The sequence below is a fragment of the Notothenia coriiceps genome, unplaced genomic scaffold, assembly GCF_000735185.1.
Source record: "Notothenia coriiceps isolate Sejong01 unplaced genomic scaffold, NC01 NC01_scaffold00011792, whole genome shotgun sequence".
In the NCBI taxonomy this organism is placed as follows: domain Eukaryota; kingdom Metazoa; phylum Chordata; class Actinopteri; order Perciformes; family Nototheniidae; genus Notothenia; species Notothenia coriiceps.
The window spans coordinates 161,892-177,340 of record NW_011344493.1 but is presented as its reverse complement, the minus strand read 5'-3'; the positions used below and the strand labels follow the sequence as shown (position 1 = coordinate 177,340).

Below are 15,449 nucleotides of genomic sequence, written 5' to 3'. Positions count from 1 at the left end.
CAGAGAGCGGAGATGTGTCCCCTTTGTGATGTAATATGACGCGTTTGACGTATGACCTTAAAAAAAAGCAGTTTTTAAGAGCAGAGCTCAAAATTGCTCCTTTCCCTCTGAATTCCTGCCCTTATGTCTCGTAAAACATATCAAATGCTACATTCACTTTTTTTAATTGTAATTTTCAAGCAAGTTTAAGCATAAATGTAGAATAAATAAAAACCTGCAAGATGCTCTTTAAAGCAGGAGAGATAAAACTAAAAGTCACACACTGCATGATCCCTGTATTTATGTTTAGTGTAAACAGCGTCATAAGGAAATGGCACAGGTCATAAGAGTGTAAATGAATCCTGGAGGCAGTATTGTTGACAAACAGGTTTACGTCTATTCGTCAATCTTATCACTGACTCGATCACTGCCGTTAGTGAGGAGCCTCAGGTCTCAGAAAAAGTGAGAGGTGTGGAGAGAGAGACAGATAGACCTGTAGCCATTAGACACTGACACAGACGGTGATTGTGAAATGACATATTCTGCTGCAGGCTAGAAGTACTTTTTTGTGCTTCATTTCTTCCAAGTTGAATCACTTTGTCATTACTGTGGAGTGTATGTTGTTTGCACTTAATACCATGTCATTAAGGTCTCAAACCAGTAAATCAGACAGCACAGTGGCATAGAAAGAACACTTAAAATGTGCATACAAATTTACAAAATTGATCTATGCAGCTTCATTTAAATGTTAAACCAGGAGCAGGTGTGGACAGGGGTTAAGGAGGAGGAGCATGAGGAGGAAGAAGCTTCATGGTGGCAGCCCAGAAACAGTTTTCAAACCAGACCACAGTCTGTTCTGGGCAGGATAGACATTACACCACTGAGAAAAGTACCAGCCTGCCCCTGAACGCACACCCACATGATTCTTTTAGCTCTGTGTGAGACCAAAGAGGACAGAGGGACTCTCCATGCTCGCTGCCTTCTTTCAGTTTGACTTATTTACAGTCGGCTGCGGTGGTTTCTGGTCATGTTTAATGTATTTAGACTTCATTATTATTTTAATAGCTGAGCCAGAGTAGTACATGTTGTTTTTGTTAGGGACGTAAAAAGAGAAAGAGACAAGTTATCTAAAAAGGAGCCCGGACAGGGAAGGTCGACAGCCATGTTGGATGCTTTGGGTTTAAAGGTTATACAAGCTTTAGGCTCTGTTTTTGTGGATTTGAGTTACAGAATAAGACTAAGGGGCATGTTGGTGGTTTTGTTGGGGGTCTTGTCCGAAGGTCATGTTTGGCTTCAGTTGACTTTCGGGGGTAATGTCTAATGTGATGCTCTTATTAGCCGCAGGGTCATGGATTTGACTCGGCCTGATCCATTCACTCATCACACTCAGCAAAAGCCTGACTTAGCTCAACAATGGCCAGTGTTCAGATCCACACACACACACACACACCAATACACACCTTAGCCTACACTCCCTGCCAAGCATCAGACATAACATGTACGAACTTGATATTTTCTTGTGTTAACCATTAACCTCCTCAAGTACACACTCTTTTCCTACAAACCAAACATGTCCCTCTCCTTGCAACGCAGTAGGAAGTCATTCCTCCAGACAAAGGGGAGTGTAAACATCCAAATGTCATTACTTTCAATGTTTCTGCAAGTCAGGATTATTTCCAAATTCCTGGTCAGCTTGAAAAGGCCAGGCGAGGCGTTTCAGGTCTCGGAGCAGAAGGAGGGAGAAAGAGAGGGAGAAAGAGAGGGAGAAGGAGGGACAGAAGGAGGGACAGAAGGAGGGAGAAAGAGAGGGAGAAAGAGAGGGAGAAGGAGGGACAGAAAGATCAGAGCTTTGTCTCTCAGGTTGTTTTTGTACGACACGGATTTGCCTCATTACACACACTGATCGGACCGAGGAGGGGTGATCACGCAGAACTAACACCAAAAAACAATGTTCACATACAGAAGTGTACGGTGGCCAACCAAAAAGAGCTCAACACACAGAGACTCGAGGAAAGACATGCAAAAAGACAAAACAAAAGAAAATGACGAAAACCCACAAACCAAATATAGGAAAATAACAAAAATACAACAACGCTGCCAGATGCACTGAACACAACAGAAATAAGTTACAAAACAACACGTTTCCTGGTATTTTGAAACTAATTTCCATTGTGTTCGGTGTGACTTGCAGCATTTATTTATTTCCATGTGATTTGAGTTGTGTCCTGTTTGTGCAACATGTTTCTGTATTGTGTTGTTTTTCAGAATTTGGTTGTGTTTTCCATATTTGCAGCACATTTCTATATTTTTGTATTTGTTTTGTATTGTTCATCTTGACTATTCTAAAGTACTTTTTTGCTGAGGCTATTTCCTTCACCTTCTTGCCTTTTGTCTATTTGCAAGTGTTTCCTTAAAGGTGGGGTAGGTCATTTTGGAGAAACCAGCTCGAGTGCGCTAGAATTTGAAAATACACAGCCGGAAAAAATCTGCCACTTCCTTACAGAGCCCCTCCTCCAACACACACGAACGCGCACATGACCAATGAGGGCACGAGATAAGTTTGTGCACAGATGGAAGGCTGACAGGCAGGTAGGCCATCCAGTTACTTTAGCCGGGCCGGCTCAGATGATTGGTCGTGCTTTTTACAGTACTACGGCTTCCACAGATGACATTTTTTTATGGATTTTTTGTCAAAGCACTTCAGATATTCATGCTATCGGGATGTTAAGAGCATTCCATGGAATATAACAAAAAGTGTATCTCGAGCCGGTTTCTCAAACTTACCTACCCCACCTTTAAGTTGCAATATTTAGAGCTTTCCGGGCCCCTGCAGAAACACATTAGTTCTTCCAGCAACCAGTAAACTGTGCATTACTTCAACATCCACAAATACAGCTCACACACAGAGTATGAGAGCCTGTGTGTGGACCATAACACCGCTGACAGATGAAACACAGGTGATCCGTGGGGAGTCTGGGTAAATATTTGCGTAAAGGCTGTCACACCCTCTTCCTCTGCAGGAAGCAGCATGGGCGAAGGGATTATTGGAGCAATGTTTCAGGACTGGCTCACATATGAGGGTGATAATAATAGATGGGACGGTGCTGCCCTGTCTTTTCCTCAGTATAGGTAAACTGTCATGTTAAAAGCTCTTTTCACACAGATACAATCAGTGCAATCCATCTTCTGTGCGCTCACTGGAACTGTCATTAAAGGAGTGAAGAAAGGCTAAATGCACGAGTCTCTTTCCAAAGTACTGGTGAAGAATTAGCTGTCCATGTAAGTGAGGTCTTCCAGGGCTGGGTGGTCTGCTTCTCTAATGGCAATAGCGGGTCTGCAGAGTCAAGGCAGTAGAGGGTTATTAAGTACAGCTCATAAGCTCTGTTCAGTGTTTTTCTAACCTACATTTGACATTCTTAACTCAGAGCTAAATCCCCCTACCTTTCTCTCTCTATCTCATTCTCTCTCCCCCTCTCCCTCACCTCAGTGCCCTGCGGAGGGGAGGAAAGGAAGATCAGGAAAGGGTGGGACTTCGATCAGGGGTGAAAGGCCAAAACCTCAACATCTAAACCTCACTCCCATTACTTATCCTGTCTCTTGGGAATAGGGGTTTCCTGCACTCTTTTGACAACAGCCATGGACCTCTTCAACCCCAAATAAAAAAACACACACACACACACACACACACACACACACACACACACACACACACACACACACACACACACACACACACACACACACACACACACACACACAGCCGTGAACTCATAGCCTACAGTGGGGAAGGAAGCACTGTTAAGTGGGAGGAGATGGGAAAAGGTCCAACACACTCATGCTCACATAACCACATGCACAAAAAAAACACAAATGTTTGGTGATTTTACACCAAATCAATCAAAATTAAGCTGCAGAATGCACATGCAAAACACACATCACATGTGCGCACCACATTTGAGCAGAGAGGATTTGAATTTTTGGTTTCACATAGAAACAAAAAGAGCAGAGCACAGGAACAAAGGGGAGGGGAAGAGAAAGGAGAGCAACCTTTGATACAAACCACTACACCCAATCTTCAACAAAGCCACTAAAGCACTGGCTTCAGGCTATGTGTATCCTTGCAGTTCAAAGCCAAACTCACAAAAAGAGCTTATTTATCTGAGTGTGTGCATACAGTATTGTGTGTGTGTTTTTGAATGTGTGCCTGTGCCTGCAGCACAAAGGCAGCGGTGTCGTGTAACCCGGCCAAACCCCGCCTGCGAGCGCAGGTGACCTTATTGTATTTGGAGGTTCCCAGCAGGCAACGGGCTGTGTGTGTCACGTGTGGGAGGAAAACCACAAACACACAAAGGATGTGTGTTATCTGGTGATTTAAAGCCCCATATGGCTCCTGCGGGCCCAAACTGGGTCAGCATAGGGAATCACTTTAGATCAAAAGCAGAACTTCAAAAGTTGTATGGCCCCTATATCAATGTCTGCCTCCATTTAACATATTATTGTGTTGGAGTATCCCTCACCTCTACAATGCTTCGCAGGTCCTGGACGTAGGTTTTCTCAGTGTCCAGAATTTCCTGCACCACCCGGTCCACATACGTCCTGGGTCCCTGCACCTGACCTTTCCCCTCTCCTCCATCGGGGCTCACCTCCGGCCCTGAATGTTCTGTCAGAGTCTGTCCACCGCTCTGCCCCCTCCCCGTGTCCACCCCTCCATCATTTCTGTCTTCTCCCTCCTGGCATCCCAGCTGCCGGGCCGGGACCAGCTCTAACCGGATCGCCCCGGAGTCCCGGTCGGAGGTCGCGGGGTTACAGTGAGGGGCGGGGACGAGGGTGGAGCGGCTGCCCAGCGAGCAGTGACTGTCCCGGGAGGAAGCGGACGAAGAGGTGGAGCTGTAGCTGATCGGCCTCTCGGCGCTGTCCAGAGAGGAATCCATGCTGAGGGCGGAGCAGTAGCGCAGCGAGGCGTGGCGGAAGGCCGGGTTGCCGAGGCAACGGGCCGGAATGCTCAGGGCTGAGCCGGAGTCCGGAACTTCAGGAAGAGGAGGCAGCGCATCAGGCAGGTAGTTATAATCATCTAGAGAGGAAAACAAGAGAAAGGAAGGGATGCTCGTTAATCAACTTCCTTTCAAACATGTCAATAGCCTTTGGTGTGTCTAGATTTCAGATTTTAGTTCATGCTTGATGATAAGGGCTATTTCATATCAATGGCACACCCTAGCTTCCTCATTTAATATCACTTGTTAGTCTGGACAGGGCTCCAGCTCAGGTTGTGCTGCAATGCAAATATCAAGGGCATTGGCCAAATCAATGGAATGTCTAGTGGTGTTTACCTTGTAGCAATGGTTTAATTTACTGGTTACTTTTCAAGCATTCAGATGAGGGAGAAAAAGATTGTTTGTTGCCTTGAGAACATTCCACAGTTGCTCAATCCAGACACAATGTTGCTTCACAATGGTTGTCTTGGTTTGTATTTCCCTCTCTGTCTGTGCTAACCTGTAGCAACACACCCACACCAATGCAGACCCTTGAGTTGTTGTGCTGTGTTGCTATTGTTAGTCGGATTGTCCCTTACACAATGGCGCTGCCTTTCACATTTTTAAATACATGGTTGTCATATTCATCATGACGCCTGGGTATAATTACTGCAAAAAATAAAACAGCGGTCTAGACAATCGCCATCTAATACATGCCAACAGAATTGCTAGTGGTTCTAAATAAATGGTTGCATACAGAAACATGTTGTTGGTTGTCACAATGGCGTTGGACCTTTCCCATCTAACTTTGCAAGACACCGAGTCTTTGATATTTAGGCTTTAATAGCTGACGCTACTTTTTGGATTTTCCTTCGTGCTATAGAGATACATACATAAACTTGCACAAAAGACACCATTTACGCAGAGACTCTCAATTTGGATCAAAAGAAAAGTAAGAACAAAATTCAGACAAGCATTATTTGCCATAAATCGAAGAAAGCAGAAGCACTGTAATTATCAAGTACATTGACGAGGAGAATAATTACATATGAAGTGTAATTGCTGAAAGTCCGAAATCTAAGTTGATTACAGTAATTATTTGATTCGAGATGAATGTCCTTTTGATTTACTGATGCTGGTCACACGCAGAGCCGTTCTAATTCAAATTCAATTCACACATTCAAATTTGACAGGCACTGACCTTGTATTTCCACAACTCACACTAAGTGCTAAAAAGACTCCCTGTATGTAACTTCTTACAGTTACAATACTGTTTTCATATTCTCACAGTCTCTATCTGTTTAGCCTCCCAATTCCTGACATTCCGGCTGACCACAGCCTGCCTGACCGCCCGCCATACAACGACCACCAGCCCTCCATGATTTATCCTCAGTTCCACCCAAAAACACATTTCTTAATACAAACACAACATACGCGTCTGAATAATGTATTAATGTGAGTAAATGTCTGTGAGAATTTATGCAGCAAGACAGAAAAAGATTGAGTTCAATTACAAGATTAGGAGTGTAATCCTGAGAAGCCTCCACTCCTAGGCAATGAATGAAAGCCCTATTTCCATGGAGGAGAGACAGGTTTGTGTGTGTGCAAGTACAGTGGTCCATTTTGCGTCAGGCCGGTGCCAAACTGGCTCACAACCTTGTCTCTGTGAAGAGATCCGTTAAGATACGATTACTGGCTCCCAAGACCCCACAGCTAGGCCAGCCGAAGTGGAACCACACATGCAGAGTATCAGACAGAAGCCTTCCAAGTTTCCCCTTAACTTTTTCCAAGGTCTCGCTCCACAGAAAGGCCAGCTTTGACGGGAAAAGCATGATGCAAATAAACAGAGCGGACAAGCAAGAGAAGAACGACATTAGAGGGCCTCATACCAGCTCAGTGGGCGTTTGACACTAGTCTTTATCATCAAAGCTTGATACACCGGTGACCCGGCAGCTCTGGTGTTGTGGCAACATTGAGATCCAATGCCCTATAGGACAGCGTCTCTCTCTCTCTGCCAGCAGCACCGGTTCAGCCTTAACCCGCCTCACTTCAAAGCATCGAAGATCACAGACTCGAAAACATGAAACGTGAAACTTAGAACAAGCTCAAAGAATCTCGCTCTCTCTCTCACCTTTCAAATAGGTGCCTTGGAGGTCTTTTTGGTATGGTGACACCTCTTTTGAGAGCACTTTAGCAGAAGGCTCGCTTGTTAGACTGGTCTGTGATGGAAAGATAACAGGTTTGATTCTGGCAAACATGAATGTACTGTTACCAAGTTAAGAAAATAAACCCGCTTGTTCCTGTTCTGGCTGGAACTTTATTTATCCAAGTTTTTGCTTTGGCTACTTCGGGAAGTAGTACAAGCTTAAAACAAAAATATCTGACACATTATGTCAATGATTGTATTGGCACATGGAGCTTTAGAGTTAGCAATTGTTTGTAGTTATGTTTCGGACTCACTGATAACTCTAAAAGGAATAGATTTTGGGGGAAATTATACTTGTTTTCTTACTTCTGAGTTTGACGAGAAGTTTGCAACCACTGTTGTGTGTGTTTAGCATAGAGCTAGCCACAGGAGGATTAGCTTAGCATGAAGACTGGACATGCCATTATGTACAGGAAGTTAACCTTAATGCTGGTAATATTTCCTAGGTATCCATTGAGCTGTAGAGGTTCTGGTAGTAATATTTTTAAACTTTGGTTTGGAGGAAGGCTAGCTGTTTCTCTCTGCTTTCTGTCTCTAGGCTTAAGCTAGACTTAGCATCGAGCCACTTATCTCATCACATGTGAACGGGAATATTTTCCAACATGTTGAATTATTCTTCAGAGTATAACATTCACTCCCCTTTTTAGTTTTGTATTACTCCCATACCAATTCCCGAAGAAAATATCTGGCTTTCTAGCAGCTAAACGCTACATTTCCTTCACTAGCTAGTTGCTAATACTGTCTGTTTGCTGTTTGATGCTGGCAGGTGGCAAACACTTGGTTTATCAGAGCTTTACTGGTGAAAGCAAGGTTGATAAGAGGGTATAGGCAAACAAAAACAACTAGCGAAATATGCAAAACAAGATCTGTTAAGCTGCAAGTTTGGTGACAATATTGTGTCGTTTGTCCCTAAAACTGGTAGGCTACACTTAACAAAGACAGTAATCTGATCCATAGCTAAACATTGATTAATGCAACTTTAATTCCAAAAAGCAAACATAGCAGGTCGCCGTAATGTCTGTTACTCTAAACTGAACCATTGCATACATGTTTTTAGCAGAAATATAAAATGTAATTCCTTGTTACATAGTTAGTAGAAGGAAACTTAAGTGTTTTTAAATCTACGTCTCAAAAACAAGAAAAAAGTCTGATGTGCTGAATCACAGCTTTCTGTAGTTTAATTTTGATCAAACACCGTTCCAAGAAAAGCAGGGAGGAATTGGAGGGTCTAAAAACTGAAGTAATGAAACTGTACTTTCCCTAGAGAAGTTTGGAACGGATTCAACGGGCATGTGTCCATCTTAATGTTTCTGACCCACTTAACAATAATTAGAGATCAGAAATAAGGAGCAATCGACACACATAAAGCCTTAGCTTTTGGATGAGCAACACACTCCTTTCAAGTTACCGTACACAACACAAAGCACAAAGGGTTAAATGATATTGCACACCATGACATTAATAGGTAACTGACCATTTGCGTTGCCCTTTGACAAATCAATAATATATCTTCCTTATCACCCTAAGCGATATATATAAATCTATACCATGTGTATGTTTCTCACCAAAAGCATTAGGTTTATCACTCTGGAGATAACGCTAACTCAGCTAATAACTTAATGGTCCCCACAACAGATTGGCCACGAAATGGGCGGAAACAAGTGAGCACACTTGTAACGTGCACACACACACTTAGAAGGAAAGCAAATACAGAGGAACCGTGTTTCTGTTTGACGAGAAACCCAAACAGCACAGAGAGAGATTGCCCCATCTTGTGTTTGCCCGGCCCCTCCTTCCTCCTTCCAGCTTCATGTTTGGGGCACACCCTGGCCGTTTCCTGGGTGAACTAGCTCTTGTACACACACAGACAACCGGCACCCCCACCCAGCTCCTCCACACACACACACACACACACACACACACACACACACACACACACACACACACACACACACACACACACACACACACACACACACACACACAGAGCAAAGATGGCCAAGCTTTAGTTACCTCCTGTCCAGATTATGTTCAACCTGATCCTTGTAAATGATCTCTAATTATGCTCCTGAGCATGCAGGTTGGACTGTTTCACTTCTGTGTGTTTGTGTTTGTGTGTGTCCGTGCATGCAGGGATTAGGATAGTGTGTGAGCGCTTTTTCCTGCCAGGCTAGAGAGAGTGAATCAGCGTGTGCCTCAACAACCTGGCTTCAATCTGTGGTTTTCATTTAAATTGAAAAAAGACAAAGTGCTGGGGCGCTTTATTATTCAGCCAAAGTTTAATAAGCTGAACTTCAGGCCTGTCTGAAAGGCACACAGCGAGGAACCAGACTGAAGACAGAACATGTACACAGAGGGTATTAAACACTGTCACATGTAGTCTTAAGGTTATAAAGAAACACAACGCTTCTTATTCATTTTAAGATCAACATGTTCCTGTTACTGTTTTTATGTCTGTTTCTATTTCTACATAACATGAGACATTAGACTGCCATCTTAAATAAAATAGCTTGAATACTCAAATACTTTACTTTATATTCAGCAGCTCATGTGGTTTTCATCAAATGTATTCTCTTTTTCTTTCCATTTCCGGAAGCATTTTTAGAGATGAGGACAACTGTGTCTAGTATAATGCAGTGATCTCGCAACAGGAAACACTACAGATTATCGGATGCATAAGAACACAAAATAACGTAAGAGTGAAAGTGAAAGGTCGAAAGTTCTGGACCTTGAAAATATAATACATGACCAAATAATCCCACAAAAGCTCAAAGGCCTTGTAAAAGAAGTAACTACAAAAAAGTACTGCTCGTTTTTAAATATCGTACCCTTCTTAACTAAGGTCGTCAATATTAAATGGAAAGGGCACCGGAACTGATATTAAACTTTAATTTTGAGTCATTCTTACGAAGATACCAATAAATCCAACAATGAATCAATGTGTGCTGATTTCCATTGCTACACAAGCGTGTATTTGACAATGTGCTTCAACTGATAACTTGTCTTCATTGATGCAGACAGTCCTCACTACCAGTGAGTATCAGGTTTAACGACTCATGCTACACTTAACCCGACCACTTCAGTCGCACTCTTATGGTCACCTGAAGTGCCCTTTATGCTGGAGTGGTCAGCAAACAGCTGTGAGCACCCTCACCTCTTTACAGCCCTGATGACCCTCACAAGTAGATCAAACAGCTTTGTGAATGTTTGGTTATGTGAACATCCCATGTGGCTGGTTAAAGCACAAACAAGTTTGAATTATGTTTTAAAGGATTTCGTCATATAGAGCTGCACAAACATTCCTTTTGTTTATTTTAGATTGTGCGGTACCCTAAATTATTGGGTTGGACAATGCGTAAGCCAGTTTGATCCTTAAAGACTATATACAATTTAAAGAAAGTCTCCCCCAGCAATAAAACACAGTCCAAGGAAAATCAAAGAGGGGATTTGGTACTAAAAGGTCTAACTTTGGAAAATACCCCCTTGGTTTGGCTAGCGTTTCAAGCGTACATTAGATTTGGCTGAATCTTGGAAGTCATTTTTGCAGCGAGTGAGAACTGAGTCGTGCAAGGAAAGAATAGTTCAGGGTCCGTTTGGAGAGGAGGAGTGATTACATTGACCACTGAAGGGGCAGATACGCTTTAGATTAGGCAACGCAGACCATATCAACCACGGACTTGCATGCAGTTCTTCATTCCCTATCGTGGTTGTCTGCCTTTGGGTGTTGGCATGCACAGTCCTTGACACTGTTGACATTGAGAAAATCTAAAGATCCGGAGAGTCCAAAAGGAGGAAGCCGTAATTTAAGCTCTATTAACCCTTCCAATGTTATATAACTAGATTGGTGCATGAGAATGAATGCCACTAGAGCTTTCGTCTTCATACCTTCTGCACAATCCACAAATGGCCACCACAATACCTCAAATCTACTGTTTTTTTGCACAAATGATACTCACTGTACTTATGGTGTGTGCAGCCAGAAAGAGAGAGTAGGTTACTTTGGAGAATTAGAGATATGAACATAATCATTTACAACTTGACTGTCATGAGGAGAGCAGGACAAACGTCGATGTCAGTCAGCTTAAGACCGTCCCCTTTCTCACACATGCACTTCTTCTCATAAATTACAGTAAAATTGCGATTTGATTTCAATTGTATTCCTACCTTCCTGACATTCCTTTGTTTTCTTTTCCTATTATACATTCAAACTGAGAATATGTTCTGACAGGACATTGACTAACACCAAGTTTGTCTGTCATACGAGCTCCACAGGACATTCCTATGGGCTCAGACCGTGCCTCTCCAAGCATATACTTTACTATGTAAAAATACACATTGACCAGCAGCCTGTGTGTATATGGCTGTAGACCACCAGCGCTCATTTTTGAATTTGGAGCATAACATGTTTATTATAGAACTCCCTTTTCACACTCAAATTACTGAGTGTCATTTGAAGGCACAATCAAAGAAGATAACATGAAGGGCGTTGTGTCTCATTACTTTTAGATTACCGGGAACGTTTTTTTAACCTTTAAACTGCCTCAATTGAAAACTGAATGCATGATTTTTTAAATCTCAATTCAGGAAGCACGCAGGAAAGCCAACTCGTGACTTTTTCCGGATATTCAAATTCAAGCAAATGTGAAACATGAAAGAAAAAAAAGAGATTTTGTCTCTTGAAGTACAATGATAGACATTTTGCATGTAGGTACATTGTGGTATATGCTCTGTGACAAATGTGTACTCCCAAAAGTACAATACACAGTACACAGCAGCTCTCACGAGGGCACTAAGACCTTAAATACAACATCCCCAGGTACCCCGTTCGACTCATTTAGAAATGAACGCTTTAGTTAAATAACTAAAGCATTTGTCCCATAAAGGAGTCAGTAACTAGGCAGGACTTGACCGCACAGCTCGTACAGCTCATGGATCCTTTAATCGACCTTGTTTATCTTTGTGTGTTCTTGTTTACGTTGCGACAGGCCTTCCAGATGGCAAGAGAGTTCAATGCCAAGCAGCTTACAGTCCTAACATTTGACTAAATATTATTTTATGCAAGTACAAGTTGGAAGTTGTTTTTGTCTTCACTTTGGAAACCTTTTGGTAACACTTAAAGCTGCACATTTAACTTAAGGGGGAAACATAATGGAAAGAGGACATGTGAGAGAGTGAGAAATGAGGAGGAGAGGAACCCAGAGGAATGAAAGTAGGATGAGTAGATAGAGAAGAAAGGCCGGAGGTCAAACACCACCCACCCTTTTTTCTCTTTTCCATTTCCCACTCAATCCATCTCATTTTGAATTATGTCTTGCGTAGTACTTTAACCCTTAACAGTTTTCTCTATCTCAAACTCATTTATGTATTTCTCGCATCTTTAACGCATCAAATGCAAGAGAGTTTGAATTCCCGGCGGGCTCATCGGAGACACAGCAGCACAAAGGAGCACCTTACTTTGTGTTTAGTTATGGCCTCATATCTTCTGTCAGGTCCACTTAAAAGTCAGCGTCCGTTTCTGATAGAGACGCAGGCCTGATCTCAACTGACGCTAAGGACCTTAAAGTGTCACTCAGGATTTCACACCACAGCCGAACGACTGCAGAGGGGCCGAGAGCCGGAGCAGAGAGAGGGCAGAGGTGGGAGAGACGGAGAGAGAGGCGAAGGATGGGATTGGAGACGGGAGGCGTTTTCCACTGAGCAACTTATCACTGGAATAACAAAGAGCAGCTCTGGCGTGGACAGATATTATATCGCAGATGTCTCGGACGACGAGGGCGAAAAATGAAGAGAACATTCCTTCTTCACTGTGTTGGCGCAGAACAAGCTCCCACCATCTCAACGCAGAATTTCAAACATCTCGACGCACGTCATGACTGGTAAAGACATGAGTTTAAACTTGAGGTGCGACTTAATAGACTACTGTGGCTTTCATTGCCTCACAAAACACGGTTAAAGCAAACACACACACAGCTGGGAGGCTAATTAGTAACAAATGGCTTTTTTCTCGTGATAAAGTAAACAATTAAACAACCGCCAAGCACGGCTTCATGAACCCAACCCTTATCTTCAGGTTGGGGTTTATGAGAGGCTGGTTGAGTTTCTCTGTTTGTCATTGACACTGCAGACATCAGCGAGGAATGTGCAGCACAGTTTCATCTGACGGCACCGGTGTTTAGCAACTGTGGGAAAAAATGTCCACCTGCAAACTTCCACCCCCTATTTTCAGACCCTCACACCAAACCCTTGGGACACCACTGCGGATATGGCTGCACTGCACACACCCTTGCCCTCCCTCGGAGTGTGACACACTAGCCTCATTCTCTGACCCCTTTGGATCGCAGCCCAGAGAAATCTGCATCCACTTCAGTCACTTTCTGTGAAGTCCTGCAACTACACACATACTTTTGTTGACACTAAAGCACCAGATTGGAAAACTATTTATTGCTTTTTCCATATTAGACTACTCCAAAAAGGGACCCGACCTCCCACTCTGCACCCTGCTTTCCCCTGCAGCTCCTTGCACGGGGGGGGCAGATGTCCTCTCGGAGGACTGGGTTAGCAGGGTGGGAGGAGGGCGGAGGGGTCTATTGTCTCTGGCACCTCTAAACCAAAGAGTTTGCTCTAAGCAGTAATTATTCCCCCCTCCTCTTCACTCTTCTACTCTCCGCTATCCCCATTTGTTGCTACCCCCCCAACTGCTGCCCTCAAGGCTCTAATTTGGGTCACAGGCTTTAGAATGGCATCTCAACACTCAGTCAAACCTACACCAGCAAGGGGCAACTGACACATGCACTAACAGAGAAATGAGTCTCAGAAAGGCTATTTTATTGTTTATTTGTCAACGTGCCACACACATTAGATGCTTTTTGTCACATTTAACTAGATTCCTGAAATGCATGCATTTAAATGACATCTGCAACTACCAACAAAGTACTTTTTAAACCACCAGGAATGTGAAAGAACAGCAGAAATCTGTGTGCACCTTCATCTCGGCATCATTAAGAATCTGCCCCGCGAGAAAGCAAACATGCTTCATTCAACACAAGGGGTGAGAAAACAACCAGAAGACGCTGTTCATACAACTGTACTGCCGAGGGACGGACGCTGCAAAGACACTTCACACAGCGCTGTCAGATGAGGGAAGAAATATCACACACAACGCACAAAAGAGCCGCTAAAGCAAACAGCCAAACCATCAATGGCCAGTAACCGGACCTTGTGTTTATAAGTTACTGTCTGTAGTTTGACCAGATGTCACTTGAAAGATCCACTTTTTTTTGCCAATGCCACATATGATGTCTTATTTTGATCATCATTAGCTGCTTCCTTATTAGACCAAAGATAAAAGTGAAATAATATGTCATTCTACATTAATTTTATTCGGTTTATAGACATGCAAAACCTTGGGCTGCAAAATCTCGTCCCACCACATCAAAGAATCTCTCCACCTCCGGAGAAAAATCATGCTGGGAAACATCTTTGAGCATATCTGGAGAAAAGGAAAACTGCTTACCGGTAGGCATTGCTGATTGGTCCCAATTCAACAGTGTGAATTACTTTTTTAAACTGAGGTGAAGGTTTAAGGAAAAAAAGGTTTCCCAAGCAGGTCACATATCAAGAGTATTCCAAACAGTATTCCCAACAAAAGTTTGAAAAAAGTTCCCTTAGATTTCCAAAGTCATTTTGAACCCTTCTTTCCTTGGAGCAAACGTGCAGTCTGCTCCTCAAAAGTATACACAGGAGCATACACTCTCAGGTTTTTGTGCTGGACACACACACTCCAACACACTCCTCTGGCTGATGGCTATTCTGTCTCTCACTTTAGTTTGCTAAGGATCTCCTCTGTCTGAATGCCTCTCTCCCTCCCTCTCTCCTGTGGCAACACATCCACCGCCTGCATTTGTGCGTCTAAAAGTGTTCATGTGTGTGTTTGCAAGGGAGTGTGTGTGTGTGCGTGTGCGTGTGTGTGTGTGTGTGTCAGAGTGAATGGCCTCTGCTCTCGGCTGCTCCCTCCCTGCTGGGTATTCCCCTCCCCTTGACTCCTCCTCCCTCTCTCCCACAGCAAATTACAAGGAGCTGGGACTTCTTCTTCTCCTTTTTTCCTGTCTTTCCTTCCCTTCTTTTATCTTTTCCTCTTCTATTTCTGCCTCTTCCTCTCTCTTTCCAAATTAAAACCTGCTTACACCTTTTGTGTGTGTGCGTCTGCTGCACGCTCAGCAGGCAGCTGAACTGCTGCTGTTATCGCACGGCTCCAGAGATCACACACGTACACACACTTTACAAGGAGGAGAGGG

General features: G+C 43.4%; 1 protein-coding gene across 2 annotated transcripts in view; it reads right to left on the bottom strand.

The window, feature by feature from the left end:
• Window positions 1-15,449, bottom strand: part of LOC104947001 (pleckstrin homology domain-containing family G member 1) — a 37,908-nt gene that overhangs the window by 18,971 nt on the left and 3,488 nt on the right. Inside the window, exons 1-2 of one of the 2 annotated variants that reach the window (XM_010772925.1) lie at window positions 14,669-15,050; window positions 4,497-5,050 (exon numbers count right to left, since the gene is read on the bottom strand). In XM_010772925.1, the coding sequence (XP_010771227.1) occupies window positions 4,497-5,050; window positions 14,669-14,678 (564 nt within the window). In that variant the 5' untranslated portion in view covers window positions 14,679-15,050. Of the gene's footprint in view, window positions 1-4,496; window positions 5,051-14,668; window positions 15,051-15,449 lie in introns of those variants that run through there. The other variant, XM_010772926.1, reaches the window with a different exon arrangement.